Source organism: Scyliorhinus torazame, chromosome 14 (genome assembly GCF_047496885.1).
Source record: "Scyliorhinus torazame isolate Kashiwa2021f chromosome 14, sScyTor2.1, whole genome shotgun sequence".
In the NCBI taxonomy this organism is placed as follows: domain Eukaryota; kingdom Metazoa; phylum Chordata; class Chondrichthyes; order Carcharhiniformes; family Scyliorhinidae; genus Scyliorhinus; species Scyliorhinus torazame.
The window spans coordinates 60,959,579-60,977,015 of NC_092720.1; the positions used below are offsets into that span (position 1 = coordinate 60,959,579).

At 52.3% G+C, this 17,437-nt stretch overlaps 1 protein-coding gene across 3 annotated transcripts in view; it reads left to right on the forward strand.

Annotated features, from left to right (window-relative positions):
* The window catches only part of ecel1 (endothelin converting enzyme-like 1), a 218,075-nt gene that overhangs the window by 172,708 nt on the left and 27,930 nt on the right, over positions 1 to 17,437 (forward strand). For all 3 annotated transcript variants that reach the window (XM_072474279.1, XM_072474277.1, XM_072474278.1), the window contains 2 exons: positions 710 to 775; positions 867 to 962. In XM_072474279.1, coding sequence (XP_072330380.1) covers positions 710 to 775; positions 867 to 962 — 162 coding nt within the window. The remainder of the gene's footprint in view (positions 1 to 709; positions 776 to 866; positions 963 to 17,437) is intronic.

The window sequence follows — 17,437 nt, forward strand, 5'->3', positions numbered from 1 at the left end:
TTCAATTTTGTCTATAATACGAAAGGCAACACCGAAAGAGTAGAAAGGTGTGCAATATGGACCGAGTACAAAGACTGCATCCGAATCCCTACTCGCATCCCAGACTTGCACAGTTCAGACTGAAGGAGAGAGAGTGAGCATTGCCTCTTTGTCCACCTGGGAATATGCTGTTATTTCGGGAACTGGGATTTCCATATCAAGTCTAGGCTGCTCGACAATATATATCTCGAAAGGAATCTCAGACTGCTAATTACAAATTATCAATGCATGTTAAATGTGCAGTGTAAAGCTGGTTCCACTAATAAACTTTAAATGTTCTACTGTCAATTATCATGATAGAGGAAATGTTCGGGCAAAACAATAAACTCGAGTCAATCTGAAAAATACCAACACCCTCTAAAAAGACAATAGACGGGATTCTCCGGTCCTCCGGCAGCGTGTTTCTCGGTGTTGTGCTGTTCGCTGGTGGCGAGATCCTCTATTCCTGCCGCTTGTCAATGGGATTTCCCATTGAAGCCACCCCACGCCGCTGGGAAACCGATGGGTGGGGGTGTGCTGATGGAGGGAAAAGAGAATCCCAGCAGCCAGAGAATTCCAGCCAATAAGATTGTAATTTCCAAAAAATATGTGATGCTTCGTGTGAAATCCATCAGATTTCTACGGGAGTATATCAACAATATACTTTGCTACTATTGGTCTCCCTCTACAGGTCAGTGGCCAACTTACACTTGGAGAAAACATTGCTGATATGGGAGGACTTAAACTTGCATACTATGTGAGTGAACGACTAATTTTTTTAAAAATACAAATGGATCTTTTGAAATGCGCAATAACTATAGCCAACAGCTATTTTACCTCTATTCCAGGCTTATCAGAAATGGATTCGAGATCATGGTCCTGAACGTCCCCTTCCAGGCCTAAAATACACCCATAATCAACTTCTCTTCATTGCATTTGCTCAGGTGAAAAAACAAGGTTTTAATTTTTAATGGAGTGTCTTTCATAAACTCCCTGTTATAACCCCCATGAGAAAGCAATCATTGATCTTCCAAAAGGTTCATTGAACACGAGAGCCCCAGGTAGGGATGGAGACCCACCATCCGAGGCTCGTTAAGACTTAGGATAAAAGTAGGCCCAGGTCAGGGCCTGGTGAGACCTATCCTCTCCTTCGGGTCGACGCTGTGAGTGAGATGCTTTGTAAAGTTTAACTTGTTTATATGTAAATAAATTCACCTGTGTTTCTGACAATTTCCTTATGAGTTATTATACTCCCATTCATTCATTATGTTTGAGTGCACAGGAGATACCTAGGTGTCCAGAAATTGTTTATTTCTCTATCAATGAATGTAACTTTATGTCATAATTTTTCTGTGTATTATTGTTCAGTGATATAATTTGTGAATATATCTGAAATGAAAAGCTAATCTCAGTGATGATAATTATGAAACAACTGGTCTGTTTCCCTTGGAGAAGAGGAGATCAAATAGAGGTCTTCAAAAGCAGTAGGGGTCTTGGCAGATGGGGAGAAACTGTTCCCGTTGGCAGAAGAATCAATAATAATAATAAATCAAAGGGCAATGATTTATGGTGATTGATGAAAGAAGTAACATTATTATGAGGAAAAGCTTTTTTACACAGTGAGTGATTAGGATCTGGAATACACTGCCTGAGAATGTGGTGAATGCAGATTCAATCGAAGCTTCCAAAAAGAATTGAATAATTATCTGAAGAGATAAAAATTGCAAGGTCTCAAGAAAAAGGCAAAGGAGGGGGATCTAGGTGAATAGTTTCTGTAAAGGGCTGGCACAGACATGATGGGCTGAATGACCTTCTGTGCTGTAACTACTCTATGGTTCTATGATTTGAGATCAAACATAGCAAGGAAGCCTCCTCCTAATTAACACCTACCCCCTCCCTCAGGTAATGAAGCAGTGTCCCTCCATGATAAACACCACTTGGAAGAAACACTGAGGGTATCAAAGACACAAAATGTATTCTGGGTGGAGTTGGGGTGGGGAAGTGCATCAATGTTCGTCACCAAGGTTGGCTCAGTAGCATCCCTATTGACTGAGTCCTGAAGGACAAAGGCCAGGATTTTCTGCCCCTGCCCATGGCTAGGATTTTCCAGTGCTGCCTGAAGTCAGTGAAATTTTGGCTAGCTCTTCAAATTTTCTACACCTTCCCACACGCTCCAGCTGCGGGCGGAGACAGAAAATCCCAGCCATGTTTTTAAAACAAATTATGCTTTCATGGAATGGGGGTGTCACTGGCTGGGCCAGAATGTATTTCCCTTCCTTAATTACCCATGCATACCTGCCACACTGGACATGAGGCAGTTGGTGAGGGAACCATCAAGAGGGAAAAACTATTTGACCTCATCTTCACCAATCTATCTGCCAATTGTGCATTTATACATGGCAGTATTGGTAGCAGCGACCAACATACCGTCTTTGTGCAGACAAAATCCCATCTTCATACTGAGGACCACTGACATAACCTGTCAATGAAAGTAGTCCAGGAGCAAGTTGACGATTTTTTCCAGTAAGGGACTGCTGCTGAGAAGGGTTTTTTTTTTCATTTTAAAAGGGTCCTGAGCATTTAAATCACTTTAGGTTATTATACAACTGATTTGTTGAGAGAACTTACCCAATGGGGAAATGGACCCAATGGGAAAAGTACTCCAATGCATCTCAAAGAAATTATTGTAGGAATAGATACCTTTTTTGGTTCCCGAGTTGGGTTTGGGTTCCCCCTATGGTTCATACTTCCTCTGAAATGTCAACCACATCTACTTACTGAAGAGGTGCAGCACCGTTAATATTGTGGGGGTGGGATGTAAACTGAACCCACCTGTCCAAGTGGAGCTGGAAAGAGTGGAAGTGCTGTGTGTGAACTGACTGTCCACACACAGCCTTATTCTGCCCTGGTGAAAATTGCCAGAAAGGAAAATGGGGGCAGGAATCCTTGAATTAGGGAATTACCGCCATTTTGAAAAGATTCCCAAGTTATCCAAACTCAATGAAAATCCAGGCCTCTTAATTCAGGTGCATTGCTGGCTTCTAACAATCCAATGGTGGGATGGTATGGGATAGGTGGGTGAGAGGGTGTGGGCATGAGATTTAAAATTTAAGTTACAAACTAGAGTAACGAGCTAACTGTTCTTGAAGTGACAAATTAGAAAATGGTGTACCAGATACTGGGCTGGTGCAGCATTCAAAACTGAGCCTAAAGAGTAAAACTATAAATGTAGCAAAACATTCCTTTGTGTCCCATTGTTAGATACGTGCAACAAATATTCTGCTTATGATTCATAGTGAAAGATTATTTTCAACATTCATCGGATTTAGTTTAGTCAAGCTTTGGGATTTAGTCCCTGGATCATTTTCTAGCCCTGAGATCAGAAAAGGGGATTGAATGATGTCGAAATGCCTACCCTAATCTAAATATTCTTACGAAAATCAGGAAATTAGGCATACACTGCAAAAAGATCAGTCGAAGGCAGTGACTTTTAAGCTCCTTGGAGTTATTTCCCTTAGTCAATTTTCAGAACAACTTTATAAACCCCAGTTGAAGGGAAATAATTCTCCATTTCTGAGCAGCAACTATGTTTTATAAATTAAAAACTGCTCCCCCGAGTTCTTCCTTTAACAAAGTACTGTGAGGTACATACATATCTGGACTGCTCTCTCATGATCAGACAATCTGTTCCCAGGTCTCTGTTATTGTTATTATGGCTGTTAATGGGGTGTGTGACAGTAGTTTGACTCGCTCCCTAAATTTTCCATCCGGGAAGCACCTGGCCTCCCCTGCCAGAAGGTAAAGCCAGTAACATTTGGGAAATGACTGGTGCTGGTCTGAAAGGCCTTGTATACTGTAAAATGAAACATCAGCTTAGCCCACTACCAGTCATTTCCAGGCTATGATGTTTTTTCCTTCTGCTCTCTCCCACCAACATCCGAGCTCACATCAGACTTCTAACCACACCCAATGCTGGCCACTGTCGCTTTAGTACATCTTTTGCACAACATTTTTGCAGATGTACTTTTACTGTGATGACATTAACTCTTTCAGTTCTTACTTTCTCTCAACACCGCACATCCACACCAAGACCTTGAAAGACAAACACAAATCCTGGCAATGTCAGCATGACACCATTGCAGCATTTTCTTTTAATATCTCTGTTTGATGTCGCTGTACAGGAAGAGTTGTCGCATCAGAACAATATGAGGAACTTGATGTGTGGCACAACTTGTGATCTAAAATAGAGTTTTCCTTTTTATCATTTTGGCTTTGCATTTGTATAATTAGATTGTTGTGGAGAATTCAGAATATCTAAAGGAAATAGAATCGGTATAAGCAGAATTCTTTGAAGCAACACAAAAATTAAAAACATCATGCAAAAATATTACCACAGTATTTAAGCCAATGAAGAGGAAGATTCTCTAGTGGCTTGTCCCATTGATATAAATTATAACTTGCGTTATTATTGATCTTGCATTGTTGTCTCAAACCAAACCTTGTCTGATTGGTTATCAATGTTACTAATGCCAGGGAGGGAAGCCCAAATAAATAGGTCCAAAAGGCACAGCTCAGTTCCGGCTATTGGTAGAAATGTTTTCTTAAAACTAAAATTCCAGATTATAGAATCACAGAAAGAGGCCAATCGGTTCATTATGCCTGTGTAGCTCTATGGTCCAACTAACTGGTAAACCACTGTTACACCTTTATTAGGTGATGACCTGTACAGGTAGGGCCTGTACTATAGGTTCGCCGGTAGTCCCTGTCTGCTGGCTCCGCCCAGTAGGTGGAGTATAAATATGCGTGTCCTCCATTCAACAGCCATTTCGCCAGCTGCTGTGGGAGGCCACACATCTTAGAGCAATAAAACCTCCGTTGTATCCAACTCAAGTCTTTGTTCAATTGATCGTGCATCAATTTATTGCTCTAAGATTTTCTAAAAGATGGACCTCCGTATCAAGTTGATCGCCTGCAGCTGGATCCGCAATCAAGCGACGCCAAAAAGGACTTTAATCACTGGCTCCCTTACTTCGAGGCGTTTATCAATTCAGCGACCACCCCTGTTCCGGAGGCTCAGAAGATACAGATCCTGTACTCAAGGTTGAGCTCCAACGTGTTTCCGTTGATCCAGGATGCCCGGAACTACGCCGTCGCCATGCCGCTTCTCAAAGAAAACTACTCAAAGAAGACGAACACGCTCTTCGCCAGGCACGTACTCGCCACTCGCTCTCAACTCCCTGGTGAGTCCATAGAAGACTTCTGGCGGGCCCTAATCCCACTCGTCCGGGACTGTGACTGTCAGGCCATTACGGCCACTGAACATTCGAACCTCCTTATGCGGGACACGTCGTCATGGGGATTGGGTCGGACCTCATACGCCAAAGACTGTTAGAAGGGGCCACACTTGATCTGGTTGAGACAAAGAAGCTAGCGCTCTCTATGACGGCCGCCTCGCGCAACATTCAGGCCTACCCCCCCCCCCCCCCCAGCCACGTGGCCCACCCCTCCTACGCATCGTGGACCCCACAGACGGCCGCCCCAGCGGGGGCATTACCCAGCCAGTACGCCTGCACCACACACCACCCCGCGCACCCCAGGGGTCCACGATGTTACTTCTGCGGCCAGCAGAAACGCCCTCGCCAACGCTTCCCGGCCCGCGCAGCCTTTTGCAAGGCTTGCGGCAAAAAGGGGCACTTCGCCGCGGTGTGCCAGGCCTGCGCAGTCGCCGCTATCGCCCCCACCCCACTAGTCTACAAACAATGGGCGTTCTCATCTCACCGGATCACGCGCGGCCAGTGGGCGCCGCCATCTTCTCCCCCTCAGTCCACGTGCGGCCCATGAGCGCCGCCATCTTGTCCCCCGCAGGATCTTCAGGCGCCGCCATCTTGTATCCTCCACGGGGCATGGACACCGACAGCATTCCAGGACCTGGGCCCCCCAGGCTCCTCATCATCCGACGCCAGCGACCACGACTCGCCTCAGTGACGATCGACCAGTCTCATCCGCACAACCTGGCCACTGCATCGACCAGCGTGAAAATCAACGGTCACGTGACCTCTTGCCAGCTGGACTCCGGGAGCACCGAAAGCATCATACACACGGATATGGTAAGGCGCTGATCCCTTGCGGTACACCACGCCAACCAAAGAATCTCCCGAGCCTCTGGATCCCATTCCGCCACGATCCGGGGATACTGTACGGTCACACTCACAGTCCAGGGAGTAGAATTCAGCGGCTTCCGCCTCTACGTTCTCCCTATCCTCTGCGCTGCTCTTCTACGAGGCCTGGACTTCCAGTGCAATCTCCAGAGCCTAACCCTCAAATTCAGCAGGCCCCTACCACCCCTCACTGTGTGCAGCCTCGCGACCCTAAAGGTCGATCCGCCTTCTCTCTTGGCAAATCTAACCCCGGATTGCAAACCTGTCGCCACCAGGAGCAGACGGTACAGCACCCAGGACAGGACCTTCATCAAGTCCGAGGTCCAGCGGCTGCTTCGGGAAGGCATCATCGAGGCCAACAACAGCCCCTGGAGAGCCCATGTGGTAGTCGTTAAAACTGGGGAGAAACACAGAATGGCCGTGGACTACAGCTAGACCATCAATCGGTACATGCAGCACGCGCATACCCCCTCCCACGCATATCTGATATGGTCAATCAGATTGCACAGTACCAGGTCTCCTCAACGGTAGACTTCAAATCCGCCTACCAACAGTTCCCCATTCAGAAATCGGACCGTCCATACACTGCTTTCGAGGCAGACGGTCGTCTCTATCACTTCCTCAGGGTTCCCTTCGGCGGGGTCTCGGTCTTCCAAAGGAAGATGGACCGAATGGTCGACCGGTACGGTTTGCGGGCCACGTTCCCCTACCTAGACAACGTCACCATCTGCGGCCATGACCAACAGGACCATGATGCAAACCGTGCCAAATTTCTCCACACCGCCACTCTCCTCAACCTCACCTACAACAAGGAGAAGTGTGTGTTTAGCACGACCCGCTTAGCCATACTTGGCTGTGTGGTCCAGAACAGAGTTCTGGGGCCCGATCCCAACCGCATGTGCCCCCTCATGGAGCTCCCCCTTCCCCACTGTCCCAAGTGGGGCCTCAAACGCTGCCTGGGGTTCTTCTCATACTACGCCCAGTTGGTCCCAAACTATGCGGACAAGGCCCGCCCACTCATACAGTCCACACACTTTCCCCTGGCGGCCGAGGCACAACAGGCCTTCGCCCGTATCAGAGACGATATCGCCAAGGCCGGGATGCACGCAGTAGACGAGACATTGCCCTTTCAAGTAGAGAGCGACGCATCGGACGTCGCCCTAGCCGCCACCCTCAATCAGGCAGGCAGACAAATGGCATTCTTCTCTCGCACACTTCATGCCTCAGAAATTCGGCACTCATCCGTCGAAAATGAGGCCCAAGCTATCGTTGAAGCTGTGCGGCATTGGAGGCATTACCTGGTTGGCAGGAGATTCACTCTTCTCACTGACCAACGGTCGGTAGGCTTCATGTTCAATAACGCACAGCGGGGCAAGATCGAAAACGATAAAACCTTGAGGTGGAGGATCGAGCTCGCCACCTATAATTACAAGATTTTGTATCGCCCCGGCAAACTCAACGAGCCCCCAGACGCCCTATCCCGAGGTACATGTGCCAGCGCACAAGTAGACCGACTCCAGGCCCTGCACGACAGCCTTTGTCACCCGGGAGTCTCACGGGTTGCACCATTTTGTCAAGGCTCGCAATCTGCCCTACTCCGTCGAGGAAGTACGGACAATCACCAGGTCTGTGCGGAGTGCAAGCCGCACTTCTACCGGCCGGACCGTGCGCGCCTGGTGAAGGCCTCCCGCCCCTTTGAACGCCTCAGCGTGGATTTCAAAGGTCCTCTCCCCTCCACCGACCGAAACACGTATATTCTCAGTGTGGTCGATGAGTACTCCAGATTCCCCTTCGCCATCCCATGCCCCGGGATATGACGTCTGCCACCGTCATCAAAGCCCTAAACACCAGCTTAGCTTTGTTCGGCTTCCCCGCCTACATCCACAGTGACAGGGGATCCTCATTCATGAGCGATGAGCTGCGTCAGTTCCTGCTCAGCAGGGGTATTGCCTCCAGCAGGACGACCAGCTATAACCCCGGGGGAAACGGGCAGGTAGAGAGGGAGAACAGGACAGTATGGAGGGCCATCCAACTGGACCTACGGTCCAGGAACCTCCCAGCCTCTCGCTGGCAGGAGGTCCTCCCTGATGCACACCACTCCATTCGGTCACTGCTGTGCACCGCCACTAACAACACACCCCATGAACGTCTTTTTGCCTTCCCCAGGAACTTCACATCCGGGGTGTCGCTCCCGACTTGGCTCGCAGCTCTAGGTCCAGTCCTGCTCCGTAGGCACATCCGACTCCACAAGGCGGACCCGTTGGTGGAGAGGGTGCAATTGCTTCATGCAAACCCCCAGTATGCCTACGTGGCGTACCCTGGCGGCCGCCAAGATACTGTCTCCCTCAGAGACCTGGCACCGGCAGGTTCCACACACACACACCCCTCCGGCCCGGCGCCACCCTCCCCTTCCCCGGCGCACCCAGCATTAACCCCACCAGGACCAACTGTCCTTACCCTGCCCACGCCCGAGGATGAAGAGGATTTTGGCATGCTCCCGGAGTCACCGAACATTGGGCCAGCATCGACATCGCCGCCACCAGTACGTAGCTCCCAGCGGAACATCAAGGAACCCCCACGCCCCCCCCGAGGACCCCAGAAGCCGCCCGCGCAGCCAGGTCCCACCGGTAAGTACCTGGTGTATTTTACGACGGTGGAACCGGCCTAAAACGGGCAGCCACTCGGCCCATCGCGGGCCGGAGAATCGCCGGGGGGGCCGCTGCCAACGGCCCCCGACTGGCGCGGCGCGATTCCCGCCCCCGTCAAATCCCCGGCGCCGGAGAATTCGGCAGCCAGTGGGGGCGGGATTCATGCCGCCCCCCAGCGATTCTCTGACCCGGCGTGGGGTTGGAGAATCCCGCCCCTGGAGTTTCCCTGATCGAAATTCTCCCGAAACGGCGCAATGTCCGCCGACTGGCGCCCAAAACGGCGCCAGTCAGACAGGCATCGTGCCACCCCAAAGGTGCGGAATGCTCCGCATCTTTGGGGGCCGAGCCCCAACATTGAGGGGCTAGGCCGACGCCGGAGGAATTTCCACCCCGCCAGCTGGCGGAAACGGCCTTTGTTGCCCGGCCAGCTGGCGCGGAAATGACATGTCGGGGCGGCGCATGCGCGGGAGCGTCAGCGGCCGCTGAAAGTTTCCCGCGCATGTGCAGTGGAGGGAGTCACTTCCGCCTCCGCCATGGAGGAGACCGTGGCGGAGGCGGCAGGGAAAGAGTGCCCCCACGGCACAGGCCCGCCCGCGGATCGGTGGGCCCCGATCGCGGGCCAGGCCACCGTGGAGGCACCTCCCGGGGTCAGATCGCCCCGCGATATTCCCCAGGACCCCGGAGCCCGCCCATGCCGCCTTGTCCCGCCGTTCAAAAGGTGGTTTAATCCACGCCGGCGGGACAGGCAATTTATCGGCGGGACTTCGGCTCATCCGGGCCGGAGAATCCAGCCGGGGGTCCCGCCAACCAGTGCGGCCCGATTCCCGCCCCCGCCGAATATCCGGTACCGGAGACTTCGGCAACTGGCAGGGGCGGGATTCACGGCAGCCCCCGGCGATTCTCCAACCCGGCGGGTGGTTGGAGAATGACGCCCCCTATGTCTCACACCTGGGGAGGGATTCTCCGCCACCCGGCCGGTCGGAGCATCGCCGGGTGGCGGCGTAAATCCCGCCCTGCCGCCCCGCAATATTCCCCGGCCCCCCAAAATCCCGTTGTTGTGAATCACGCCGTGCACCTCGGAGAATGTCGAGGACCGGTGCGACGCAACGGGCCCGGGACTGCCCCAATTCTCCGGGCTGGTTGGGCTGAAATCCCGCCGGCGTGACCCGCCGACGTAAATCAAACCACCTATTTAACAGCGTCAACCAGTCGTGATGGTTGACACCAACCAGCGCGGAGGTGGGGGTCAGCGTGGGGCGGCCACCAGAGACGTGACGGCACGGCCGCAGGTGGTGGGGGGGGTCGCAGGAGCCGTTGGAGTGTCCGGTGGGGGGGGTGGGGGGGGGGTTGGGGGGGAGAGGGAGGGGCTGGGGGAGGTGGCTGGGGGGGGGGCTGTGGGAGGGAGCGGCTGGAGGGGGGGGGGGGAGGGGGGTTGGGGAGGGTGCGTGCTGGGGGAGGGAAGGGAGGGAGGGGTTGGGGAGGGTGCGTGCTGGGGAGGAGATGGGGTGTCTGGGGAGAGTGCGTGCCGGGGAGGAGAGGGGGGGGGGGTCTGGGGAGGGTGCGTGCTGACGAGGAGAGGGGGGTGTTTGAGGGGGTGTGTCGGGAGGAGAGGGGGGTGGTTGGGGAGGGTGCGTGCCGGGGAAGAGAGGGGAGAGGTTGGTGAGGGTGCGTGCCGTGGAGGGGGGGGGGGTTTAATTTTATAGGAAATACGTGGACCTGCTGGGCCCGTTGCTAGTGAAGACTTTTAATAAGGCGGGGGAGGAGGGGACCTTGCCCCCGACAATGTCCAGGGTGCTGATTTCTTTGATTTTGAAGCGGGACAAGGATCCATTGCAATGTGGGTCGTATAGACCGATCTCACTCCTCAATGTTGACGCTAAGTTGCTGGCGAAGGTGTGGCTACGAGAATTGAGGACTGTGCCCCGGGGGTGATTCATGAGGACCAGACGGGATTTGTGAAGGGTAGGCAGCTAAACACAAATGTACAGAGGCTCCTCAATGTGATTATGATGCCCTCGGTGGAGGGGAAGCAGAGGTAGTGGCAGCTATGGATGCGGAGAAGGCCTTTGATCGGGTGGAGTGGGAGTATCTTTGGGAAGTGTTGCGGAGGTTTGGGTTCGGGGAGGGGTTCATAAGTTGGGTCAGGCTGCTATATAGAGCCCCGTTGGTGAGTGTGGCTGCGAACCGGCGGAGGTCGGAGTACTTTCGGCTGTACCGGGGGGCGAGGCAGGGGTGCCCCTTATCCCCCTTGTTGTTTGCACTGGCAATTGAGCCGCTGGCCATGGCACTGAGGGAGACCAGGAAATGGAGGGGATTGGTTCGGGGGGGAGAGAAACACCGGGTGTCGTTGTATGCCGATGACCTGTTGTTGTATGTTGCGGATCCAGTGGAGGGGATGGCGGAGGTCATGCGGATCCTTAGGGAGTTTGGTGACTTTTCGGGGTATAAACTCAACGTAGGGAAGAGTGAGCTCTTTGTGGTGCATTCAGGGAACCAGGGAAGGGGGATAGACGAGCTACCGCTGAAGAAGGCGGAAAGGAGCTTTCGGTACCTAGGGATCCAAGTAGCTAGGAGTTGGGGGGCCCTGCATAAGCTCAATTTGACGAGGTTGGTGGAGCAGATGGAGGAGGATTTTAAAAGATGGGATATGCTGCCACTCTCACTAGCGGGTAGGGTGCAGTCGATCAAAATGACGGTCCTTCCGAGGTTTCTCTTTGTGTTCCAGTGCCTTCCCATTTTGATCCCCAAGGCCTTTTTCAAATGGGTAAGCAGGAGCATCATGGGATTTGTGTGAAGAGGGTGTTTCTGGAGCGTAGCAGGGACATGGGGGGGGGGCTGGCGTTGCCGAATCTATGTGGCTATTATTGGGCAGCCAATGTGGCGATGATCCGTAACTGGATAATGGAGGGAGAGGGGGCGGCGTGGAAGAGGCGAGAGATGGCGTCCTGTGTGGGCACGACCCTGAGGGCGCTGGTGACGGCACCGCTGCCGCTCTCGCCGACAAGGTACACCACGAGTCCGGTGGTGGCGACGCTGAAGATCTGGGGGCAGTGGCGGCGACATAGGGGCGAGGTGGGAGCCTCGGTTTGGTCCCTGATTCGGGAGAATCATCGGTTCGTCCCGGGAAGGATGGATGGGGGGTTTCGGAGCTGGCATCGGGCAGGGATCAGAAGAATGGGGGACCTGTTCATCGATAGAACGTTTGTGAGCCTAGGGACGCTGGAGGAGAGGTTTGGGTTACCCCCGGGAAACGCTTTCAGGTACATGCAAGTGAGGGCGTTTGTGAGGCGGCAGGTGAGGGAATTCCCGCTGCTTCCGTCACGTCGGATTCAGGACAGGGTGATTTCGGGTGTGTGGGTTGGAGAAGGCAAGGTTTTGGCGATTTACCAGGAGCTGAAGGAAGAGGAGGAGTTAAAAGGCAAGTGGGAGGAGGCGCTTGGGGAGGAGATAAATGAGGGTCTGTGGGCTGATGCCCTGAGTAGGGTTAATTCTTCCTCCTCTTGCGCCAGGCTCGCCTAATACAGTTTAAAGTTACTCACAGAGCGCATATGACAGGGGCGAGGTTGAGTAGGTTCTTTGGGGTGGAGGACAGATGTGGGTGGTGCTCGGGGAGCCCAGCAAATCACGTCCATATGTTCTGGTCGTGCCCGGAACTGGAGGGGTTTTGGAGGGGTTTTGCGAGGACTATGTCCAAGGTGGTGAAAGTCCAGGTCAAGCCGAGTTGGGGGTTGGCATTATTTGGGGTATCGGACGAGCCGGGAGTGCAGGAGGCGAAAGAGGCCGGTATTCGGGCCTTTGCGTCCCTGGTAGCCCGGCGGAGGATTTTGTTACTGTGGAAAGGTGCGAAGCCCCCCAGTGTGGAAGCTTGGATGAATGACTTGGCAGGGTTCATCAAGCTGGAGAGGATAAAGTTTGCCTTGCGAGGATCTGTGCAAGGGGTTCTCCAGGCGGTGGCAACCGTTCCTAGACTATCTCGCGGAGCATTAGGAGGAGGTCAGCAACAGCAGCAGCCGCCCAGGGGGGGGGGGGGGGGGTTCTTTTGGGGTGGCGTTTGGGTGAAGGTGGGGGTTTTCCCCTCTTTGTGTTTTCTACTGTTTTGTTCCTTTTTCTTGTTGGGGGGGGGGGGTTTGTTGAAAATTTGTTGAAACATTTGAATAAATATATATATTTTTTAAAAGGAACTACAGGGGATAGAGATGAACACCCTAGGGCGCGGTCCCTACTGTGCAGCTCCCCCGACAAGCCTGACCGCCCAAGAGACTCCGGTCTATGGTCGCGGGCCCAGCTGTCATGGCGGGAAACATCTCCGGATTCCGCTGAGGGTGATTCGGGTCCATGCGCGACGTGCGATCACCGGCCCAGGCGTGACCTCAGGCAGCGAGGGCCCCCGCGGACGTTTCATCTGGATGAGCCGGACGAAGAGGCTGCGATGCAGTTGAATTGTATGGCGGCGCCCCATGTGGCTCCCATTCGGGTTCCAGTGCAGATAAATGACCATTTATTAAATCCTCCGCTGTGCCACATTTCTGCGCCGACCGGCCGGCGGGAGTCTCCGTTACGCCGGCCGGTCACTGGGGTTTCCCATTGTGGGGCAGCCCCAGGCTGTTGGGAAACCCCCGGGCGCCGGCAAACGGAGATTCCCGCCGGTGGAGAAACCAGCCCAAGAGTTAGATAATGGGGCAGCGTTTTCAGTTCTGGCACGGAGCACCGTTGACTGCATAAACGAGCAACTGAGTATTGTTGGGATTACATTGACTCTGGTGGTTTATGGGTGCCAGCCGGCTCACCTCCCTTTCGTTATCGTTCAAGGGAATGGTCCTAGCCTGATGGCCGTGATTGCTTACATCATTTGCGCTTGGGCTGGCAGCACATTCTCCAAATGGGGTCCGGTGGCCTTTGCGAGGTATTCATCAAGCACCCTGAAGTCTTCAGGGACCATAAAAGGGTGTGGCCAAGATCCAGGTTTACCTGGAGGCTCAGCCGCCCTACTTCCAGGTGGGCCTGATCCCTATGTCTTGGTAGAGAAGGTGGAAACTGAACTCAACAGGTTGGAGAGTTTGGGCATTATTTGGCCTTTACAGATTGGGCGGCTCTGAGATCCCAGTCCTGAAATTGGACAAAACGGTCCATTTGTGCAGGGATTATAAACTGATGGGCAATACTGCTTCCAGGCTGGATCGTTACCCCCATGTCCCGCATCGAAGACCTGCAACATAAATTGGCTGGTGGATGCTCGTTCATGAAGCTAGATATGAGTAATGTTCGAACTCGACAGATCCTCCCGCAAATATCCTGCAGGATGTTTGAGGTGAGGGATGCATTTAGTGTCCCTGCTGATTTTACCTGCAGGAAGTGCTGCCATCTCCAGCTCCTCCAAGACCGAGTTAGGGAACTGGAGCTGGAGTTGGAAGAACTTCGGATCATTCGGGAGGCAGAAGGGGTCATAGATAGCAGCTTCAGGGAATTAGTTACACCAAAGATTGGAGATAGGTGGGTAACTGTAAGAGGGACTGGGAAAAAACAGTCAGTGCAGGGATCCCCTGCGGTCGTTCCCCTGAGAAACAAGTATGCCGCTTTGGATACTTGTGGGGGGGACGACTTACCAGGGGTAAGCCATGGGGTACGGGCCTCTGGCACAGAGTCTGTCCCTGTTGCTCAGAAGGGAAGGGGGGAGAGGAGCAGAGCATTAGTAATTGGGGACTCTATAGTCAGGGGCACAGATAGGAGATTTTGTGGGAGCGTGAGAGACTCACGTTTGGTATGTTGCCTCCCAGGTGCAAGGGTACGTGATGTCTCGGATCGTGTTTTCCGGGTCCTTAGGGGGAGGGGGAGCAGCCCCAAGTCGTGGTCCACATTGGCACCGACGACATAGGTAGGAAAGGGGACAAGGATGTCAGGCAGGCTTTCAGGGAGCTAGGATGGAAGCTCAGAACTAGAACAAACAGAGTTGTTATCTCTGGGTTGTTGCCCGTGCCACGTGATAGTGAGATGAGGAATAGGGAGAGAGAGCATTTAAACACGTGGCTACAGGGATGGTGCAGGCGGGAGGGATTCAGATTTTTGGATAACTGGGGCTCTTTCTGGGGAAGGTGGGACCTCTACAGACAGGATGGTCTACATCTGAACCTGAGGGGCACAAATATCCTGGGGGGGGGATTTGTTAGTGCTCTTTGGGGGGGTTTAAACTAATGCAGCAGGGGCATGGGAACCTGGATTGTAGTTTTAGGGTAAGGGAGAATGAGAGTATAGAGGTCAGGAGCACAGATTTGACGTCGCAGGAGGGGGCCAGTGTTCAGGTAGGTGGTTTGAAGTGTGTCTACTTCAATGCCAGGAGTATACGAAACAAGGTAGGGGAACTGGCAGCGTGGGTTGGTACCTGGGACTTCGATGTTGTGGCCATTTCGGAGACATGGATAGAGCAGGGACAGGAATGGATGTTGCAGGTTCCGGGGTTTAGGTGTTTTAGTAAGCTCAGAGAAGGAGGCAAAAGAGGGGGAGGTGTGGCGCTGCTAGTCAAGAGCAGTATTACGGTGGCGGAGAGGATGCTAGATGGGGACTCTTCTTCCGAGGTAGTATGGGCTGAAGTTAGAAACAGGAAAGGAGAGGTCACCCTGTTGGGAGTTTTTTATAGGCCTCCTAATAGTTCTAGGGATGTAGAGGAAAGGATGGCGAAGATGATTCTGGATATGAGCGAAAGTAACAGGGTAGTTATTATGGGAGACTTTAACTTTCCAAATATTGACTGGAAAAGATATAGTTCGAGTACAATAAATGGGTCGTTTTTTGTACAGTGTGTGCAGGAGGGTTTCCTGAAACAATATGTTGACAGGCCAACAAGAGGCGAGGCCACGTTGGATTTGGTTTTGGGTAATGAACCAGGCCAGGTGTTGGATTTGGAGGTAGGAGAGCACTTTGGGGACAGTGACCACAATTCGGTGACGTTTACGTTAATGATGGAAAGGGATAAGTATACACCGCAGGGCAAGAGTTATAGCTGGGGGAAGGGCAATTATGATGCCATTAGACGTGACTTGGGGGGGATAAGGTGGAGAAGTAGGCTGCAAGTGTTGGGCACACTGGATAAGCGGGGCTTGTTCAAGGATCAGCTACTGCGTGTTCTTGATAAGTATGTACCGGTCAGACAGGGAGGAAGGCGTCGAGCGAGGGAACCGTGGTTTACCAAGGAAGTGGAATCTCTTGTTAAGAGGAAGAAGGAGGCCTATGTGAAGATGAAGTGTGAAGTTTCGGTTGGGGCGATGGATAGTTACAAGGTAGCGAGGAAGGATCTAAAGAGAGAGCTAAGACGAGCAAGGAGGGGACATGAGACGTATTTGGCAGGAAGGATCAAGGAAAACCCAAAAGCTTTCTATAGGTATGTCAGGAATAAGCGAATGACTAGGGAAAGAGTAGGACCAGTCAAGGACAGGGATGGGAAATTGTGTGTGGAGTCTGAAGAGATAGGCGAGATACTAAATGAATATTTTTCGTCAGTATTCACTCAGGAAAAAGATAATGTTGTGGAGGAGAATGCTGAGCCCCAGGCTAATAGAATAGATGGCATTGAGGTACGTAGGGAAGAGGTGTTGGCAATTCTGGACAGGCTGAAAATAGATAAGTCCCCGGGACCTGATGGGATTTATCCTAGGATTCTATGGGAGGCCAGGGAAGAGATTGCTGGACCTTTGGCTTTGATTTTTATGTCATCATTGGCTACAGGAATAGTGCCAGAGGACTGGAGGACAGCAAATGTGGTCCCTTTGTTCAAAAAGGGGAGCAGAGACAACCCCGGCAACTATAGACCGGTGAGCCTCACGTCTGTAGTGGGTAAAGTCTTGGAGGGGATTATAAGAGACAAGATTTATAATCATCTAGATAGGAATAATATGATCAGGGATAGTCAGCATGGCTTTGTGAAGGGTAGGTCATGCCTCACAAACATTATTGAGTTCTTTGAGAAGGTGACTGAACAGGTAGACGAGGGTAGAGCAGTTGATGTGGTGTATATGGATTTCAGCAAAGCGGTTGATAAGGTTCCCCACGGTAGGCTATTGCAAAAAATACGGAGGCTGGGGATTGAGGGTGATTTAGAGATGTGGATCAGAAATTGGCTAGCTGAAAGAAGACAGAGGGTGGTGGTTGATGGGAAATGTTCAGAATGGAGTACAGTCACAAGTGGAGTACCACAAGGATCTGTTCTGGGGCCGTTGCTGTTTGTCATTTTTATCAATGACCTAGAGGAAGGAGCAGAAGGGTGGGTGAGTAAATTTGCAGACGATACTAAAGTCGGTGGTGTTGTCGATAGTGTGGAAGGATGTAGCAGGTTACAGAGGGATATAGATAAGCTGCAGAGCTGGGCTGAGAGGTGGCAAATGGAGTTTAATGTAGAGAAGTGTGAGGTGATTCACTTTGGAAGGAATAACAGGAATGCGGAATATTTGGCTAATGGTAAAGTTCTTGAAAGCGTGGATGAGCAGAGGGATCTAGGTGTCCATGTACATAGATCCCTGAAAGTTGCCACCCAGGTTGATAGGGTTGTGAAGAAGGCCTATGGAGTGTTGGCCTTTATTGGTAGAGGGATTGAGTTCCGGAGTCGGGAGGTCATGTTGCAGCTGT